General features: G+C 33.4%; 1 protein-coding gene and 1 pseudogene across 1 annotated transcript; both read left to right on the forward strand.

Annotated features, from left to right (window-relative positions):
- The first annotated feature begins 2,212 nt into the window (after positions 1-2,212).
- LOC125924187 (uncharacterized) lies at positions 2,213-2,329 on the forward strand (annotated as a pseudogene).
- A 3,990-nt stretch (positions 2,330-6,319) lies between these two features.
- Positions 6,320-21,969, forward strand: LOC125922366 (alpha-S2-casein-like). The gene is made up of 13 exons (XM_049630028.1): positions 6,320-6,370; positions 7,760-7,783; positions 8,558-8,581; positions 10,213-10,248; positions 11,629-11,652; positions 11,749-11,793; positions 13,379-13,507; positions 14,021-14,047; positions 15,257-15,283; positions 17,683-17,706; positions 17,791-17,835; positions 18,678-18,806; positions 21,886-21,969. The coding sequence occupies exons 1-13, from the start codon at positions 6,320-6,322 to the stop codon at positions 21,967-21,969; spliced, it is 669 nt and encodes a 222-aa protein (XP_049485985.1).
- Positions 21,970-22,255: the final 286 nt, after the last annotated feature.

The following is a 22,255-nucleotide window of genomic DNA, read 5'->3' on the forward strand; positions in this document are numbered from 1 at the left end:
CAACTGAAGTGTTGTTTTCCCCACTCAGTTCCATTTCCAACCAAGCTCCTCAGCAGTAAGCATGATTCTGAAATTTGTCTCCTTCCCTGGCATTACTTTATATTTGTACTACACATGCACATTGCTATTACAATAGACAGTAGATGTTTAATTTAAAAGTATTTTTGGAATGTGCATAAGAATGTATTAATAGATTTCTCAAAACATACAAAAAATATATTGAATTAAACCTTTATAGAAATAGAAGTAGTTATATATATTTCTCACAAATCATTCTTCACGGCTCACATTAATTTCATGTTTGTTTTCCTACCGGAGGCCACTTCCTCTCAGACTTAGAAATTAATGAAAGGTTCCAAATTATTTCCAAGGCATCAACATTCACTAGCCGATTATTGACATTTTTAATGATATTCACTAATCTTATGCACTAATCTATTTATGACATTTTTAATAATTGAAATTTCTTGAATTATTCCTAGCTCTTGTTAACCCGTGTTTGAGTTTTCTTCCATTCTCACAGAACTGTTGGCCTTTGTACCTGTTTTCTCATGACCTACCTCTTAATTCTCTCAACTTTGTACAAACTCCTCCACACATTATTTTCTTTCTGGACCACCTCATTCTTATACCTAAGGACATTCTGTGTGTGAGTGTCTTGATGAACTATAGATATAATCACTGTAAGATATTAAACATATGACAACAAGTACATACACACTCCCAGTGAAATAATATAGGACTTCCTATACTATAGAACTTCCTTTCTCTCAGTTTATTTATATCCTACTGAACTTGTCTACTCCGAACCTTTTATTTCTAACTAATGGTAAGAGTTTCCTTTTCTTTCCATTTTCCTATTAGCTGCATATCAGTCGTATCAGCAAAGGCTGGGATGTTGATAGTTGACACTGAGAAGGGTTCTGTGTTCAGTACGTCCATTAGTATTGTCATCAATCCCATTAGGTAAGTAAGTGTAATTGTACACTGTTTACTCTATATTCTAATGAAATTTATAATCGGCACCTGAAACTTAACTTCTTAGAAAACTAAGCTCCTCATGTTTTCCCCACAAACCAGCCTTGTCTCTATCTTTTCCATCTCAGTCAATGGTAACCAGGTTATTCCAGGTGATCAAGCCAAAAATCTGGAGTAATTAGTGAAATTTTCCTTTCTCTCATGCCTCACTTCTAATCTATTAAATTCCATTTGCTCTAACTTCAAAGTATAACTAGAATGTGACAATTTCTCATCACCCTCTCTGCTGCCATAATCATGTGTCTCGATTATTATTCCAGTCTCTAAATGGGCCATGTCTCTTCTCTTAACCTCTTCAGTCTGCTTTTTCCCAAGTTATCTTCTGCTTGACATCAGTTTCCATTCAGTGTAGTTGCTTTCTTGAAGTCCTGGCAATACTCAAGAGCCCTGTATCATTGGCCTCATTTTTTCTCTTTGTTTCCACCAAATTTACTATTTTCCAACCATACTGATCTATTCAATATTTCTGAATCTTGCCAGGCATACTTATATTCTAGGACCTTTGCAGATGAGTTCCTTCTGAAATATCTGCAAGGTTTACTTTCTCACTTCCTTCAAATTTTTACTTTTCTGCTCAAGGAGTCCTTTCATGGCCATCTTACTAGATAATGAACACCTCATCCCTACGACTGTTTTCTATCCAGTATCTTCAATTCAGTTTTCCCATAGCATGCAGTGATGGAACCAATGCTTTATTATTTATCATGTGTTAATATCTTAACCAATTAAAATATAAACTTCATGAAAACCACGTTTTCTTTTGTTCATAGCTTTCTTCCAGATGTTTAGGATAACTCCTGGCACACACTAAGTACTCAAGAATTGTTCACTGAATTAAGTAGAGAGTATTAACTACATTTTCAACTTCAGCATCTGTACAAATATTTTGTTGATAGCATATATGAAAAATTCAAGTATATCAAAGATTTGGGAGACCTATTCAGAGATGGTTCAAATTTCATTTGCATTTACAAGGCAGAGAATGTGATAGAAGGCCATTCCCAGTCATAGTGTGCTCTAACACACATCCATAGCGTGCTCTGGAAAGATTGTGATAAGGCATAAGAAATGTCAGGAAGTGGGGTCAGAAATGACTCCTGGGAAGATTCTGAATGATCTTGAATTCTCTGTTAAGTATCTTGAACATTACCGTAGACAGTATAAGAAACCATACAGCGCTCCTTGGCCTTTCGGCTAAGATCAAGTGTAGTATCTGTTCTTATCAGAAACTATACAAATATTTTGGTTGAGTAACATGATTTGTTACATACATTTTAGAAAGAGAATATTTGTGAGAAAGGTGTGGAAAGTGCATTTTAGAGATAACAAGAAAATGGAAGACATATAAGGAAATTCGTTGCAATTATCTAGCCAATGGAAGATAAACTGGTGCAGAAGCAATGGATTGAAGGTTAGAAGGAAGAAGCTACAAGTATGAAGTCCTTCAGGAAGTTTGGTGATGAGTGAAAGGAGAAATGCATAATGTAGCCAGTGTGGGTGGCACAGAATGATGACATGGGACCTGTAGACTGAAGAATTGAGGATACTGTAGACTAAGCAAAGGAGCAAGTACAAATGAAGCAAATAAAACTTTAAGAGGAGAAGGGGATAAACATATAGGTAAGTTCTTGGGGGTTGGGAGAGGAGCAGATGGACTCATGTCTTATAATGAATGAACCCATAGAACAGTTACTGGGAGAGTCACAGAAATCAACAAGCATGGTTGTCTGGTTTCTATGGTCTCAAAAACTGAAAGCAATAAGTAAGAGCAGAAGCTGTTGCTGCTGAAGGCAAGTAGTCCTGGTTGTTAAGTGAAATGAAAGCATTTACTAAATATCAACCAAGTGTCAGACCAACTAAAGTTGCAGATATGCAACAATGAAAAGTCCGATTTCTTCTTCTCCAGAGGACAAAGTTACTTAAATGATTTCAAAAACAAAAACAAACAAAAACAAAACAAACAAACAAACAAACAAAAGATGATTGATAGGCAGCAGAAAAAGAGTCATAAAAATCTGAAATGGAGCACCTGGGTGGCTCAGTCAGTTGAGCCTCTGACTTCGGCTCAGGTCACAATCTCACAGTCCGTGAGTTTGAGCCCCGCATCGGGCTCTGTGCTGACAGCTCAGAGCCTGGAGCCTACTTCAGATTGTGTCTTCCCCTCTCTCTCTCTGCCCCTCCCCTGTTTGTGCTTTGTCTCTCTCTCAAAAATAAATAAACATTAAAAGAAATTAAAAATCTGAAACAGATGAAAAAATGGCAGTTCCATGAAACATAATCCCATGGGGGAAAAGCTATCTGTGGTTAATACCAAATATTAATAATTGGTCTTCCCTAGTGTTGAGAGTGTAGTCATGTGTGTGGTAAATTTTACAAAGATTTCTACACAAAATTATTAGGGATTTTACCTTCTTGATACTTAAACATCAATGCTTCAGCAAATCAGAAGACTTGGTTTTCCAAAATGATTCCGTTTCTAATAATTACGTGAGCCTAGGACCTAGCATTTTCTCCAGAAATCTCAAATTGGCAGCACTTGGGCAAGATCCAGTTGTGTTTTGGTTCTGTCAGCAGACACAATATTTTTAAAGAATTTTAATTCGTTACAATCAATATACAAAGAATTCTGAATGAGTAATGAAGCGCTTGGCTTATCTTTAAAAAAAATGGAAGATGTGGCAGCTATAGAGCATGTATATTACATGTCAAAACTGACTGGAGCTGAGTATTGGCTTTTCCCTTCAGGCTAGGCTTGAACTTTCAGGAAGGCTACAGTCCCCACAATACTTTATTTTCCTTAAACCTGGACCTACCTTCAGTACACATGTAATCTGATTGGTTACCACAGCCATTTCATTTTGTGACTTGTGAAAAAGTAGGTGCCATGTAGATACCAATTCACTTTGCATAAATTGTGGCTAATTGTTACAATTTATAATTGGATTCAGCATGACTATTAATATTTTACAGATTCAGAAACTACTGAGACAAGTTAAGACTGTAAATCCTTATTAAAGTTACCGCTAGTTCGTAGGACTGCTGAATTTCCCGTTATATCGCATGGACTTACATACGATAACCATGTTTAGTGGTGGCAAATGGTAAGCAATAAATATAAGGAGTATTATTTTTCATACGTTAATGAAATTTTAATTAACATATCCCAAATGTCACTTTAAGTATTTGTTCAAGATGTTTTTGATAAGAAGGGACACTGGTGTGCCTCTAGGAAAAAAATAAATACTTATCATGAACCACTTAACCAGTACATAGCAGAGGTAAGCTGCACAAACACAGAATAATCACTACACATTACAACATCCTCATTTCCTGTTATCATGTTCTAAATCAAGCTAAGTGGAAGTGCTCCTTGGAATATGTGGTACAAATATTGGATGGAGAAACTACTTCTAATCATCATGGCTTCTCAGAATTCAAATCCTTTTCAGGTATTTTAAACCACAGAATTACCATATCGTGGAGGAACTAGGTTTAAATAGTGAGTGATAACCCATTTCAGATATCTGACTGCCTGTACTTCTTGTCTTCCATTTAAGAAGCAAGGTAATATTTTTCACTTATCCTTTTTGTTATTCTACATGCATTATAATATTGTAAAATATAATAACATAGTTCTAAAAATATTTTTAAAGAAATTAATGTCAGTGTACTTTAAGGTCCTTTGAGAAATTGTTTTAGAGCATAAGCTACTGATTTAGCTACTTTTCAGTGCTTCTGGGTACAATTAATGTATAGACACCGTAAAATGCTTATTATACTACTCTATCTTATTACGAAGTGCCAAAGTCTTATTTTAAGAGCTAGGTCATCATAATGAGGTTTTTGGAAATCCAGGGTACTGTGTATTTAGGATGTGGACTCCTGGATCACTTCTTTCATGTGTTAATCAGACACAGTAACCCAACATAGCTGCTCTGGAGACCAGAGATAATATTTGCAATGTAACTACTACAATGTCTGGCATATAGCAGGTATTTAGTAACTGCAACAATTTCGATGTTTCTCATTTATCAATATGCTAAAAACATTAACTCTCAGCATCTACGTTCCAATTTCTTTTATCCCTGGAGAACCAAATGTCTAAGTAAAATTGAAGTAAGCTGTTATAAAATAAATTTATTTCATATTTTAAGAGGCAAAATGATGTTTATAATATTATAAAGCATTATCACTATGAAATGCTTCTAAAATGAACATCCTATGCATCATCTTGTAACAGTAAACAAATATACCTGAGATTTTTAGTAAAAATGAGAAATTAATTAGAAATTTAGGCAATGCAAATCCTAGGACAGAGTAATGCCTATATATACACATTCCCCAGAAGTGCATAGGTAAAGATCACCAGCAAATTTAATACTATTTGAGTAAAACAAAATCTTCCTCTTTAAAAATAATCAATTTAATGTGTTGATCTAGACAGTAAGACACTGTTATATATAAACAATGCATTAGAATAATTATTTCACTTTTCAGTTCTTTGTTTAACAAATAGGAAAGTGAAGTTGATATGTAGTCAGCAAACCTTATGGACTAACAAATAGTCATGGTATTAGAGATTGAGCTGGAAGGGATTACAGAAATCATTCTTATTAGCAGTCTCTCTTTTGCTACATATATGAGGTGCAGTGATGTTTAATGATTTATTCAAGCTTCAGCAGCCTGTCTCAGACTGGGAGGCACCCAGACCTCCTTGCACCCATCACAATATTATTTCCACCTGCTACTTCTCATGAAGGAGCCAGACTGCATGTTTTGATGCACCTGATATCTGTTTAAACATGAGTTTCTCTTCTATTTTACATTTCTGATAGTCTTAGTCCACAAGATTGAGGAAGAGCTATAAATAAATGGCCTGATAGAGTGTACTTATTTTTCATCACTGTATCTTCATGTCTGATATGTTGTATGTAGCAACTAGTCATTGAATGAGTAAGTTAGTAAACTAACCAATTACATATAGGGCAAAAAAAAAAAAAAACCCTACTAACTTGCTATACCCAAAAAGGAACTTCGACATTTTAGAAACCAAGATTTCACATTATATTCTGTTAATAAAATTTCTCTTTATAAAGAACTTGTCATATTCATATCCATGTGTTTCTCAAGTGAATCTGCTTTTATCAAAGTTTTCATTAGACTTTCCTAATTGCCTGGAACAAAGCTAAATTAATGTACAATTATTGAGAAAATGTGTAATTTTTCAGGAGAATAAAACTTATTAACTTGCTATATACCTATTTTACAGAACTAAGTAAACATGAAGTTCTTCCTTCTTACCTGCCTTTTGGCTACTGCTCTTGCAAAGCATGTAAGTATAATGACATGTTTATGATTATCTATTCTTATTTAAATATAAGAAGAGTGAATCTTTTATGCAGACGATGGCAAGGGTAGGGAGCAAGAAATAGAGACAAGTGTGTGACTTTTAAAACCTATAATCAGAGGTTTCATTGGCCTTGCCTTATACAAGGTATCAAGGTGGACAAAAACACTTTTTATAAAGTACTCTCCTTATAGGATGAAGGAGATGTTAGCTATAGGTTAAAAGGCATGAACTTCCTCCCATATCTGCTTGAATGTACTGGGGAACATTTTTTGACTCCGAGAACCGCTTCCTAAAAATAAGAAATATATTGAGATAAAACAAGGATACCTTGAAAAGTGTAGGAAAGCCACAGAGAAAATGTAGACTCAAAAACCATCTCTCAAGGAAGAGTCAGAATTTCACTATTCTTGGTTACAGTAGTTCAGAATCTGTTTAGACAGGAAACAGTGATGTGTTAAAGAGTGGTTCTCTTTGAAAATCACTGTCAAATAACTTACTGCAAAATAATCCCTTAACTTCTCAAGGCATCGTATTCTTCCAGTGAGAATATAGTAAATATACCACAAAATGATACAGTGGACTAGATATGTCATGTCAATGAAGTGCTTTGAAAACACACACGTGGAATCTACTAAATTCCTCAGAAGTAACTGATTTTTTCCTTTCCCTTCTACCCCCACTGTCAATCCCTCTTCCATACCCAATATCTCCCTCCCCACAACTGCACCATACGTTAAGGGGATCAGAATTCTCTGCATCCTCTGTTTCCTATCTCACATATATATCTTGAAGAGTTTTTTTGTTATTTCTTAAATTCAAAGCCAATTCGGGAGCAAAATTAGGGTAAGAATTCCATTTAGGTAAATAGAAAAAAATAATCATAATAACACTTGAATGAGCAATCTTATACCAAGTTTGATTATTTCTTCTGCCTATAATCTACTAGTCTTAGCCACACTTCTCCCTTTCTCTCTAAGTCAGTAATTGTCCTCAATCTTTCCTTTAAGATTAATTAAATCTAGAAATCAACATAAACTAAATAAAATATAATATCATGGTGTTATAACATTTTAATATTCTGTAGCACATCTACATTTGTATTTTAGGCTGTGACAGGATTAATACTTAAAAACCAAGAACCCAATCATTTCCTAAAAGTAAGAAATATGTTAAGCCATAACAATGACTTATTTGATGTATAAAATGATTTATCTATTAATATTATGGGAAACATCCCACTAAACCCTAAGCATTCCCAGAAATGGATTTCTAGAAGCTCCATATCCCCAAAACAAGAACAACAACAAGACAGATTTTCACTTTAAAATAACCAATAAAACTGAAATTTGTTTTTTTTTTTTAATGCAAAAGATGGAACATCACTCCTCCAGTGAGGTAAGACACTTTAATAAAACATAAAATCCTTTCACCTAGTCAAAACATAAATGCACTGAACTTGTATGTATTTACAATATTTTTTTTACCAATAAGACTACAACTATGGTGCCAGAAAAAAAATTGGAAGTGCAACCATAAAAAAAAAAAAAAAAGAGATGAATAAAGACCAAGACCAAAGCTCTATAAATTCTAACTACCAAGATTAAATTTCTGGGTTTTTCCTAAGTTGTCTCAATATTAATGATATTCACTCAGAAGTCACGATAAACACTGTATATTTTGTGAATCCACTTTATGTTTCTGCAATAAAGACTCATGTTTTTTTTGGATCCATATTAAGTGCTAATTTCCAAATGACTCTATCCATAGGTGCATAACAGGTGTCCACAGAATTTTCAATGTTACTAAAGGATTTTCTTGTCTCCTGTGATATATTTTGTCTCTTTAAAAAATACCAAAGAAAAAGTAATGAAAATAAAAGAAAATTGGAAATTGTACAGTGAAAATAGAAAATCTTCTCTTTTCTTCTCTGTGGATGATATTTAGGAAAGTTTTTGATTCAGCTATTCATAACTGAAAATAGTGTGGAATGAGCTCATTATCTGAAATATAGTAAGTTAATTACATACAGGGAGTGAAACTTTGATCAATTTTGTTCTTTAACCTAGGCAGAGATTCAATGTTATCTACCTAATGGTTGTTGATTGACAATTTATTGCTAGTATGAATATAATCAAGGTAAGTAAGTCATATTGTTTTTCTTTTTCTAAGGAATCTACCAGCATCTCCCAAGAAGTAAGTCCTAACTTAAGTTACATATAATTTTACTTTTGTATTTAATCAACACTATAAAAGAAGTTATTTGTTCTGTAGAAATTTAAACAGGAAAAGAAAGTGTTCATTCATCCCAGTAAGGTAAAGTTTAATTTTTTAATCTATTACTCCTGATTGATGAGGTATCTTTTTCTCTCAAACATAGGTCATTTTCTCATTAACTCAAAATGAGTATTATTTTTAATTATAATTGTAAAAATGGCGAGGCTTTCCATTGCTTTACCAAAATGCTGTGGACTAACATGAAAGGGATAGTAGGAAAAGATTTGTGGGCTAGAACGTGCAAGACATGCTATTAAAGCAGAATATCTTTGAGTTTCTTTTTAATGGTCCATCATCTTTACCTTTCTTCCCTAATTCTGTACACTTTGTTTATGAAGTTGATTTTTCTTGATATCACATTATGACCAAGAATATTATACTTCATTTCAGTAAATGCGATCTTTCTTGGTATTGTTTTCTTTTTGGGGGGAGACATTTGTCCCACATCCTGTGAAGTATATATTGATTTCACATCTGTAGGACAATGTGAAGCAAAAATATTATATTATTTTGAAAAAAAAAAAAACATTGACATTAACCTAGATTTGGAAAACATATTCCAAGTGAATGAAATTTGAAAACCAAGATTTTTTAAAAGAATGACACTAAAATTGCACCCTCTTACCCTAATTCTACCAATAATTAAATTGGAGGAAATATATTTTTGCATGGATCAACTAATACACTGATTTCCACATTCTGTGAGGAATGGAGGACTTATCTTTTAATGGTTTTCATTCCTAAAAGCTTCAAACTTAACATTCGCCTTTCTCCTTTTTTTTATTTTTTAAACTATTCTCTTCTTTAAATGTTTGTTTGTTTATTTATTTTTGAGAGAGAGTGTGTGTGAGTGGCGGGGGGGTGGGCAGGAGAGAGGGACAGAGGATCTAAAGTGGGCTCTGCACTGACAGCAGCGAGCCTGATGTGGGGCTCGAAACCACAACCCATGACATCATGACCTGAACCGAAGTTGGACACTCAACCGACTGAGCCACCCAGGCACCCCTAACATTTTCTTTTTTAAAAGCTATTTCCTATTGTAATATTTTCTTGAAATTGACTCATTTAAACTTAAATGAATTTACTATAGAAGCATATATATATTTACTTCCAAGACAAATGTTAGTTGACCTGATATATTTTTTACAATTCAGAATGAAATAAATAGTGACTACTAAAATGAAAAAAAAAAAAGTTTATCCATGCATTGCCTAAATTAATCTTGTGTGTTCATTCATTCTTTTGGCCAATTTACTGAACAAGAACTATGTCTCAAACACTAGTTTAGTCTGTAGGGATACAATAATAAATAGAACATTCTCTGGAGATACAATACATACAATAAATATGACAATAAATACTGCTGATTGTATGTTTGTCACCAAATGGGAAATTCTAATATAATTCATACAAAACCCATACAATTAAAATGAATCTATTTAACATTTCTTTTTATGGAAGAGGAATTTTTCCCTTTATGATCAGGATAAAATGTTTATAAACAATGCTGTGGAGATAAAAAATATAATTATTTTTCTTCTCTCTTCAAGGAAATCACAAGAAACATAAATGAATTGGGAATATCTGTAAGTATCCTCTTTTAATAAAACTGGAAAGAGATATATAAGTTCTTAAAAATGACAATTTTTCCCTGCTCACCTTAGTAGTATCCACCTAAACTGGTCCATATTCTTTTGAGACACTTCCATTTAATCACAAGATGATTTTTATCTCTTCCACTTGTTTTCCAAAGGTGATTAATAATGAGCAACCATGAACCTGGTTTTATTGCTGTTATGTTAATCCTTTGAACTTATCATATTAATGACCATCTAGGTGATATGAGAAATATCCCCAATAACTACTAATATTCAAGAATAATCCTGAGGATTTCTTATGGTGGCTGGATTTTGATATTTATTATTATCTTTCAAGGAATATTCTAGCAGGTCATCTAGTGAAGTAAGAGCCCTTTTCTTTTAACATCAAATAGCAAGTTCATCAAGAAATACCAGATTTCCAGCAAAGTGTGCATTAACTTATTAAAGTCACAAATAGGGTAAACAATGGAGAAATCACTTACCCAAATGGATTGAAAGTGGCTATCTACACCACAACGTACATTGGTGCCTTTCATAGAGGCATCAGATATCTGACTCCAGAGAAAAGTGCATTTTAAATCAAGCTCGTGTCAAATCAAGAGCCTACCATTTGCCTTCAACATAGTTTTATCCTGAAAAGCCTCTCAATATTGCTTAGTGCAGTAGTTCTCAAAGTGTTACTTCTCAGCTAGCAGCATCAGGCATTGTTCTGATATACTTTAAATTTGAGAACCTCTTGTCTAAAGGGGGTGATTAAGGGAAGGCATTAAGATGTGTGGGTCACTGGTTTCAGAAACAATTCATATGGTAGAAATATCCAAGCAAAAAGCATAATGTGAAAACATGCCCGGGAAAATAAGAGGCCTAGTTGTGGCCCTGAGCCCTGTGGCCTGAGGCCCAGCCTGAAATCTTTCTACATATGTCTAGGAAGCGTGTTTTACTCTTTCCTAAACTGCAAATTGGTAACTCAAATGGACAGCCAATGGTCACTTATAAATAACTTTATATCCTCTAGAAAGAATGTGTAGGATTTACTTTGCCACACACCTCACTAGGCCTACTTTGCAATTTGCATTTTTTTTGGTCACTTACATTCATTCTAGGGCCTTGATATTGTATGAATAATGTAGAATTGTTGAAAATTTTGAAATGAAGCATACTTTCAGTTGCATGCTATGAGTTTGACACAAAGCAAGGGCTCTGATGATGAATGTTTTAATTTCTTGAATTCATAATACAAACGGTATATTTCTCAGTAGCGGTGGCATGGGCCCCAAATATTCCAATAAATTGACCCTTACCACTCTAGTACAACTCTAAGGTGAAGTCATGCAGTTACAGTAGTTCTTCTCTTCTTCCCCTAAGGAGTCTGCTGAAGTTCTCACAGAGGTAAGCAACGTTCATTCAAACAAAATGGATTTATGTCACTTAGCAGTGTTTTCTTTTTGTGAATTTTTATAGCAAGTGCTTTTGTTTTCCTAACAGAAAGCTAAGCCCACTGTGGAAAAAAAGATCTACCCACAGCAACTGGTAAATTTCTCATACAAATCACAGTTTCAACCATCTAACTACGGCTATGTCTTCTCCCAAATGTTCACATAACTCATTATATACCGATCAGATATTTACCCTCAAATTTATAGTAGGCATTTTTTTTCTATTTTTGTTACTTTAATTTCTGGCTGCTATCTTGTCAAATTTGTGAATGTGTTTTAAGAAAAATAAGTGTTGAACAATTATCCGGCCAATGTTGAAAGAGTTACAAACCTTGGAAGATTAGTTTCAAGTTTAAATGATGGAAGTTAGATACCAGCATAATTGAAGTATGACATTATTGCCCACTCAACTTTTGACAATGGCATCATAGATAGATATCTCAAGAGTAAAGGTTTCCATGCCATACATCATATAACCCATCCTCTATGAACTAGAAAAGTTTGCCATAGGCACAAGGGAAGAGCGCACACTTTGGAGTTCAGCAATTTGTGTTCCATTCATAATTTCTCAAATTATTACTTAATTTCTCCAAGCTATAGTTTCTTCAACTATAAGTGAAGATAGTCATATTGACCCTGCAGAATAATATTAGATGATATGTACATGAATTATGTTTAAAAATGTTTGGAACACAGTGGATGCATCTAAAAAAGTGGTAAATATTGTTATCATATCGCTATACAGAATAGACATTCCTTCTAAACTTTTTTTAAACAGAAATAGTCTTTCTTTGAACACTAAAAATGGCACTCTCCAAATAAACCTTCCCTTTTTAGGAAACTGTAATTACTGTAAAGGCCATTCTTATACTTTGTTAAAAATGCTTCCAGTAGCTTTCTGCCTTGTACCACTCTTAATGTTGTGGATTTATCCAATAATTATACTCAGGCAATTCTACCAAATGATATTTTATATACCCATTTACTTTCAATCTCTATGAAATGAAAATTTTAAGGAAAGATACTATTGTCATTTCATATTTAATCTCTAAAAAAAATCTTTAGAGTCAGATCAAAGGCTTTGGCATTTACTAGAATTTTTATTGAGCAGGATAGACATAGTTAAATGATAGATAGATATAGATGATAGATATTTCATTTTACCTTATTTATATTATATTCTTATAAATAGTAGGTACTATGAAAACTGCTATATATTTTACCAGCTATAATCCTGCATGGTAAGTAATGCTCAGAGAGATTAAGCAATATGATCAGGGTCATGGATTCCAGGGACCAGGATCAAGGGAATTAAACTTCAGTTCTATCTGACTGCAGACCAGAATTTTTATACACATGGGAAAGAAATGACAGACACTTACCTTTAATTCAAAAAAATGTCTTTTTCTTTCCTTATGCATTTGTTCTTTTCACACAAGGTATTGTTCTGGAGGCCTTAATTAAACAGATGATTTCTTTAATTCTGCAATTTACTACAAATGTAAACACAGTTACAACAAGTTTTAAGTGACTAGATTATTCTTTTGTTAGGTAAATTTGCCACCATTTACAAATTATCTGTGTAATTTGGTTCTGTGGAGACCTGCTTTGACTCATGGAGGAGGTTCAATATTGGACTTATTATTGGACTCAATATTGATCATTTTCCTTCTTTCTAGGACAAAATCAACCAATTTTATCAGAATTTGAACTTCCTCCAATATCTCCAAGCTCTTCATCAACCTCAGATTGTTATGAACCCATGGGATCAGATTGAGAGAATGGCCTATTCCTTTATTCCCACTGTGGTAAGTGCTGCTTTTTTGATTTACTGTTTTTCTTTTTTATTTGCTTTTATTTTTGTTTTTGGTAAGGGATGAGATCAGGATAAAGATATGTAAAATAGCTAGATACCCAACAAGTTCTGAGAACACAGAACAATAAAATATTATAGTCCAGAAATTAAATTACAAACAATACAGTCCAAATTGTAGTAACATATACAATTGTAACCATAATGAAAAATAAGTAATTTCATTTAAATTTAGTATCCATGTCCTTAATGTTTGCTCATATATCATTTTTCTTGGTTCCTCAAACAATTCTTTAATGTAGGAGAGAGATAGATTATCATTATCTTTATGTAGCAAAAAAGACAATAATGTAAGAAAATGCAGGGAAGTGAAGTAACTTGCCCAAGTTCCAAGTACTCTTCCATTTTGTTTTATAAAACAGTTTTGTATTAAGGAGTTTTTCTTCATTTCAAAAATAAATAACGAAATCTCCCTTGGCCTTTTTCTTTTTAATATACATATATACAGAACAGAGAACAGCTCTCCACCAGTGAGGTAAGGCATTTTACTATAAAGATAATATCTCAGTAACTAGCAAGATATTAGACACTTAATATGCACTGCCCTCAACAGTCTTTGTTCCAGTTTTCTTAAGCAATAAATTTAGACTTACAGAATATGGGAGAATTGACTTCAGATCTCCATGAAAAATTTGGGGAGGGCAGAAAAAAAATGTACACATCCAAAGATAATGAAGATTAGATTTGTGCTAGGAGACTTTATGAAAAATTTTAATACTACTACTTTTTTAAAGGTCACTCATTAACACTGCTACCACACCAAGAGATCTGGTGTATATCTTAAAATTTGCAAATGAAGTGGGAGCAATCCAAAATATCATTCTCGATAAGGACTCTTGTTCATTCCGATCTATACAAAGTGTTATTTTCCAAATGTCTTCCTGCATACCACAAATGACTAAAGTCATTTTCATATCATCCAAGAAATAGCCTAGTTTTGTCTTGCTTATTTTGTCTCTGAGAATGAATAAAAGTCCAAAAAAGAAACGAAAATATAACAATTTTTAAAATAAGATTAAAATGTGTAATTTAAGAAATTTTAAAGGAATCTGGCGGCTTATCTCAGGAAATAAATCAAAACCATTTATACTAAATATATTTAAGAAATTATTTTTTATTTTGTTATGGCTATACAATAAGTATTATTTATTTTATATTTACATAGGCAGGAAAATAATGTAGTTATGCATACCAGTCAGATAAGATTTATTTATCTATTTGTTGTTTCATTAATGAGATATGTCATTCATCATTCGTTTAAGAAATATAGGGGCACCTGGGTGGCTTAGTTGGTTAAGCTCCAGACTCTGGCTCAGGTTATGATCTCACAGTTCATGGGTTCAAGCCCCACACCTGGCTCTGTGCTGACAGCTGAGAGCCTGGAGCCTGCTGCAGATTCCTTGTCACCCTCTCTCTCTGTTCCTCCCCTGCTCTCTCAAAAATAAATAAACATTAAAAAACAAATTTTTAAATGTATATATATTTACGTGATCTTAGATCTTAGATCTTACATGATCTTAGATCTTAGGTATGTAACCACGATTAAAAGAATCAATAAAAATAAGTTTAATTATATTCTTCCTCTTTATGAAAGAGGAGTTTTTTCCCTATATATTCAAGAGTAAATTATGTATAATCAATACAGTGGGAATAAAGTATCTAATTCTTTTTTTATTTCTTTAAGGAAACCTCAGGGAAGACTGTTGATATGGTAAGGTATTGATACTATATAAAGCTATATTTAATTCATATTTTTTCAAAGCTAATATTAAAATAGTAATAATTAGGCCTATATAAAATGTTCTTCTTTTAATGAAACAGAGTGATATTTTTAAGTTACTTAAAAATATAATTTCTCTCTACCTTTTAATGTTGGGTTTCTCAAGTAGCTTAAATTCTTTCTTGCATGTAAACAAGACTCTTTGTGGCATAAATATGCGATTTCCACTGCTTCTTAAAAAAAAAAACCTAGTTTTTATTATTTTTTTAACTGAAATTTTACTGCAATCCTTTTTCACCTATCGTACTAATATGCTTGTAATATGAGAAAGATCTTTTATTTAATTTTTTTAACATTTATTCATTTTTGAGAGACGGAGTGTGAGTGGGGGAAGGGCAGAGAGAGAGGGAGACACAGAATCCAAAGCAGGCTCCAGGATCCGAGCTGTCAGCACAGAGCCAGACTGGGGTCTCGAACTCACAGACCGTGAGATCACTACCTGAGCGGAAGTCAGAAGCCCAACCTACTGAGCCATCCACGTGCCCCCAAAAGGATCTTTAATTTCATGAATATTAAGAATATACTGTTAAGGATTTAATTACCTTGGTCCCCAAATTTTGATGATGATAAGTATAATGATGATCTTATTTCTTAAGCAATCTTCTAGCAGCTCATCTAGTGAGGGAAATGATACTTTTTATTTATTTATTTATTTATTTTTTAATTTTTTTTTAACGTTTATTTATTTTTGAGACAGAGAGAGGCAGAGCATGAACGGGGGAGGGGCTGAGAGAGAGGGAGACACAGAATCGGAAGCAGGCTCCAGGCTCCGAGCTGTCAGCCCAGAGCCCGATGCCGGGCTCGAACTCACAGACCGCGAGATCGTGACCTGAGTTGAAGTCGGACGCTTAACTGACCGAGCCACCCAGGCGCCCCGGAAATGATACTTTTTAAAAAAATTTATTTCATGACAGAGAGAAAGAAAGGGGTGGGGAGGGAGAGGAGGGAGACAGAATCCCAAGCAGCCTCCATGCTCTCAGTGCAGAGACCAAGGTGGGTCTCAAACCCACAAATCTTGAGATCATGACCTGAGCTAAAGTCAAGAGTCGGATGCTCAACTGACTGAGCCACCCGGGCACCCCAGGAAATGATACTTTTAGAATGAAACAGCCAAGGGTCACCTGGGTGGCTCAGTCGGTTAGACATCATTCTTGATGATCTCCTGGTTCCTGGTTTCCAGCCCCACATCAAACTCTGTGTTGACAGCACAGGACCTGCTTGGGATTCTGCTGTCTCTTGTCTCCCTCTTTTTCTTCCCCTCCCCTGTTCACTCACTCTCTCTCAAAAATAAATAAACATTTTAAAAAATAAAATAAAATAAATAAAACAAAATAAAATAACCTAATAGTTTATTGAGAAATACTGTGCTTCCCTGGTACTGGTTAATTATTTTCAGTAAATTAAGTATTGCTAATTTTTAAACAGAGCCATATCAAAATATCCAATAAGGAAATATTGGCAATAAAGACAAACCTTCATAAGAAATATATACAGACTCAAAATCATTTTAGAGATTTGAAATGAATTATGTACACAGTCAAGTGTTTTGTTCTATCTCATACTTTTGATAATATATAGCTGAACTCTGGTTCATTGCAAATATGCATTTTTTAAATAAGTCAATGGCAAATCAGGATCTTGCAATTTACCCTGATTCCCTCTCATATTGTTTAGGGGTTGAATACTGGTTTGGGTTATGTATCATGTAAATCACAGGTACAAGAACACCTGCTGTAGTAGAATGAATCAAGTCCATGAACATAGTGGGAAAACATCTCAAGAGAAAATGAAGCATGGATTGTGGCCCAGAGTCTTGTGACCTGAGGCACAGTCCAACATCTTCTTCCTCAGTGCCTCACAAGCATGTGTTACCCTTTCTCTCAAACTCAAGCTTGGGCCCGTGGGCACTAAGAAAAAACAGTAGTCTTTCTGGAAATGGCAAACAGGTTTTGCCACATACCTCCACAGGCCTGCATCATTTTTCTTTCTTCTCTCTCTTTCTCTCTGACTCATTCTCCCTCTATTTAGTTTGCATCTGCCTATACTGTATGAGAATTTGACATTATATGAACAACGTAAATAGAATATTTGAAACAAAATATATTTTCAGCCAAGGATCTTTATGTTGACATAAAGAATGCTCTGATGATGAATATTAAAACTCACTTAAGTCATAATAAAGTCCTATAAAGTAGCACTTTGTTTCTTGGCAGCCATGGCTTGGCCTTTAATTATTAAAATAATTAGCTCTAGTTCCCTACTGTAATGACATAGATGAAATTACTGGTGGGCTATCCAAGTAAAGCTGATTCTTATTTTCTTTCCTTAAGGAGTCAACTGAAGTACTCACCAAAGTAAGTAATTTTCATTCAAACCAAATTAACTGAATACCATCCCATTTTTTTTTATTTGTCACAGTTTATTTTTGTCATTAACAGAAAATTGAGCTGACTGAAGAAGAAAAGAAGTACCTAACACTTTGGGTAAATTTTCCATACAAACATTTATAACATAACTGGACTAGATGAACATCGCTGAACTCCATTCCTCTCAACAACTGTTTTTAATAAATTCTAATTTCAATAAAACTCTCCCTTATACTCTGTCAAAACTGTTGGAAAAATATTCTCCCATAGAATCAACTGTACCATTGCATTGCATGTATCCACCTAGCCATTATCCCCTGGTTATTCTAAAAACCCACCAACTGTCCATTTTGGAAAAACAGGAAATTATCCTGAAGGGAGATGCCTCTGTGCTTAATTCCAGTTTTAATCCCTACAGTAATCTACAGTCAGGCCCACATAGATGCTTCAAAATAGAACATGGAGGAGGGAAATATATATTAATCATAAAATAGGTGACAGGCTCTCTGCAAATTGCTCTCTATGAATTCATTTACTTCTACAAGGTGACACTCAGATTAATAATTGGTTCAGTGTCACAGATTATACTAAATCTAATCACACATTCTATGTATACAACTGTAAGGAAACCATGTTTTTCTACTGATCCTGGAAATGCAACCACAATCTGAGAAACTTATTTTAGCAAAGAATATTATCCTCTTGCCTTCTTACAAGTACTTCTTCTTTAAGTATTTTGGGCTTGAAGTCTGAATTAACCAAGAATCTTCTCAATTCTATAGTTCATTCTATGAATGCAAATATAGAAATAACATTTCATGAATTAGCTTTCTTTGGTTTAGGTCTTTTAGTATCATTTAGAATTTACCCAAACAAACCAAGTTTTAGTTTTTTTTGGTTATGTCCAGGTATGCTCTGGTACATGAAATATTAAGACAATTACTTACATTTTTTTCTAGAACAAAATCAACCAATATTATCAGAAGTTCACCCTGCCCCAATATCTCAAGACTGTTCAGCAATATCAGGCAGCATTGAAACCATGGAATCACAATAAGATAAATGCTTACCAAATTACCCCTACTCTGGTAAGTTCTCCCTTTTCATTTTTAATTTAAAAAATGGACTTATCTTTTGTAGTAAAAATAAGCTGAGGAAATGAAATAGAGAAATAAAATTCCAACAGATTCTATTTAGTAGAAGATAAAACAAAATTAAATATTTCTAGGCTGGAAATTGAATTATAAATGATATGGTGCAAATGCAGCTATAATAAAAATAATTATAATGATAAATTGCATTTACATTAGATTTAAATTTCTGATGTATTTGCTTATAAAATTTCAATTGATACCTACAGCAGTTTTTAGCGGTAGTTAACAGAGAATACTATTTCCATTTTACGTAAGTATCTGAAATTCTAAAAAGTAGTCCATACTCTATTTAACATTTCTCCTTTATTTAATTGTTTTTTTAAAAATGTGACTTAGGAAACATTCTTTTTCAACATCAACAATAAATGAGAGAGCAAGAAATTGAACCCAGAGAACTGACAATTTAATATAAGTAATATAGAATTTAGAGTCAGAAGACCTGACATAACTAAGCTTTTGATTTTGAATAAGTCACTTCATTCCTCAGATATTTTTAAAACATGATTTAGTTTCTTAGATATACATGTAGCATTTAAAGATATCTTCCACATTATTAGAGAAAATAAGAATTTGGTATCTATAGTTTGACTATGAGATGCCTAAAATCTGTTCTAAATATTTCCATGGAGATTTAAATATTATTTTTGTTTGTTATTATAAACATTTAGCTAAAACATGTCATTTATTTCTCTTTTAAAGAGACACTTTTAAGAATCTTGAATTAACAGCTTCTACTTCTTTTGGTAAGTGCCTTTAGGCTTAAAACATAAACAATTATTTAAAATAGAATTTTTATGTGAAGAATGTGACCTTAATATCGTTAAGCAATGTAGTTTCCATTTTAATTAAATAATAATTTGGCTTGTGAAATACTTTATACTTTGTATAAGAATTGTTGATTCATAAATGTAAGTTACCTGTGTACCTATTTCGTGTGTTTTATAAATATTTTATAAAACATATAATAAATTAAGAAAATAAATTATAAGAAATTTTCTCTGTAGCTGATGATGCATTCAGCCAGAAGCAATGGCATTGAGTGGAAACTGTCACAAACTTAATGTCCACAAAGATGTTTACCCATATCTTTGAGTTGAGCCAAGAAGTGAAGACTCAGCATTTCTGTTTGGAAAATATATAATTATCAAGGGAGTTTCCTGCACAAGTCAAGCCATTTTAAAATAAATTCTCTGCATCATTTTCTCTGGAGAAAAAATCATCATTTTTTTTTTTGATACCCAAAACCTACTTTTCCTAGTTTACTTTTTTGATATTGTAACCACTGCTTTAAAGCCATGGTGGAGATCCAAGGAAACCAATGAACATCAGTGTTGCTTTTATGTACTCACCTTTAATTTTTCTTATATTTTCCTTACAGTATATGTTATTTCCTGTCTTAGAATTTTGTCTCCTTCAGTTTATCGCTTTGTTCTTTTTATACGCAACAGAGCAAAGTAGGCTTCAGAGAAATTAGTAATAACAGTAATGTATTAAGGCATTTACCATGTGCTGGTCACTGTTCTAAGTCCTTTGCCTACATTAACTACTTTCATGCTTACAAAAAAAACCTATGAGATAGTTAATATGATCAGCCAATTTGAAATAAGAAAACTGAGGCCCATGGAAGTTAAGTTGTTAGTGATCACCCCGCAAAAGTTGAAGAGCCAAGAGTCTAATACAGATTTCTGGCCCTAGGGCTCAAACCTTCCACTACCAATGCCACACTGTACCCAAAGTCCAGATAAGCTATTTTTTGAGAGGATACTTTAACTTTAGGTACATTGTCACAAACTTGATTTGCTTTGTCATGTCATTTTTGTCCTTCTAATAATGAAAAAGAGTCAGATTCACTAAACAATCTTCTATGAGAAAAATACAGCAGTGTCTGGGTGGCTCGGTTGGTTAAGTGTCCAACTCCATTTTGACTCAGGTCATGATCTCATGGTTCGTGAGTTTAAACCTGCATCCAGCTCTGCACTGACAGCAGGAACCTGCTTGGTTTTCTGTCCCCCGCTCTCTCTGACCCTCCCCAACCTGTTCTCTATCTTTCTCTCTCAAAATAAATAAAAATAAACTTACAAAATACTAATGTAACTACTATGGGTAAGAGCTGAAAATACAGTTGTATTTTATAAATAGCAATACTCCCCTTGCTATCATCATTTATATATTTTCTACATTTCTAAAATGCTGATCATGTGCTCTATCATGTGAGACACATGAAAGAGATAGAAATAAGATCCCAAATTTGCCCTCGTTAAGCTCTGTTCTACACAAGGACGCAAAAATGACAATACAATGTACTAAATGCTAAGTTAGAGGCATGAAGATATGGTAGTACAGGAAGATCAAGTGATGTATTGGAGTTAAGTCCTCAACTAAGTCCTCTCATATAATTAGAAATAGACTAAGCAAGCCAATGGTGGGGGGGGGGGGGGGGGCAGGAATAAGGCAGAAGATACTGAATTGACAGAAAAATTACAATAATTACAAAAGAAACAGAGAAACTAAAAAAAAATGTACAATAGATTCTGAAGACTTTAATAATTGTAAAGTGATTTCTTAAAATATCAGCCCAAAGTCATTCATCACAATAAAATTCCTTTACTAAAATCTATATTGCACTTAGATCAAAAGAATTAAAATATAGGAAACAGCAATATTTTATGACTAATAAACATTTTGGAAAATAAAAGTAAGTATTCCATTAAAGTTGGGTGAAAATGTAAATGTTTACCATTTAATAAATAAATGTGAACATTCCTTTTGTATGCTAGATTAAAGAACCTGGCTATTAACTTTCATCCACTCATTAATTATTCAACAAATAGTTATTAAAATCCTACTACATGCTAGATATCATTTGGGTAGTAGGAAATAACTAAAAATGCTTATAAATAATAACATTCTGCCAGACGAGAATGGTTGCGTATTTGTGTGTTCTATATACAGACATACATTATTTCTGGAAATAAATCTAATAGGTAATACAGGATTGTCTTTTTTCTTTTAGGTTTGGCTGGAAAATCTATCTTCTACATTTTCTTATCTACCATATTACTTCATTACTACCAGCATGCTTGGACAGACCTATTAATAGGGCAGAAATGTTGAGCCAAAGGAAGACTGTGCAGAATATTTCCCGAATAGTTTATACTTTTCCTGTTAGTTCATGTTGAGTGTATTGGGTCTGTATTGTGGTTTCATACAAACTGGGCTGATGATTATTTAAGATATTTTCATCATTCTTTCTGAGTTATAGAACTGCCTTTTTTCCCCCAAAATAAAATTTCAATTGCAGTCTTTGGTGTGTAATCATCATTTCCATTGTTCAGACTGGCCCACTAGGCTTTTAATATTATAAAGAGTCCTGTAACAATTGA

Source organism: Panthera uncia, chromosome B1, assembly GCF_023721935.1.
Source record: "Panthera uncia isolate 11264 chromosome B1, Puncia_PCG_1.0, whole genome shotgun sequence".
Classification (NCBI taxonomy): domain Eukaryota; kingdom Metazoa; phylum Chordata; class Mammalia; order Carnivora; family Felidae; genus Panthera; species Panthera uncia.

Excerpts from the sequence above, each read along its gene's own strand:
- LOC125922366 (XM_049630028.1), top strand. The coding sequence starts at position 6,320 with ATGAAGTTCTTCCTTCTTACCTGCCTTTTGGCTACTGCTCTTGCAAAG. Across the intron at positions 15,284-17,682 it reads CAGGGAAGACTGTTGATATG|GAGTCAACTGAAGTACTCAC; the intron begins GTAAGGTATTGA and ends TCTTTCCTTAAG. Across the intron at positions 17,836-18,677 it reads AGAAGTACCTAACACTTTGG|AACAAAATCAACCAATATTA; the intron begins GTAAATTTTCCA and ends ATTTTTTTCTAG.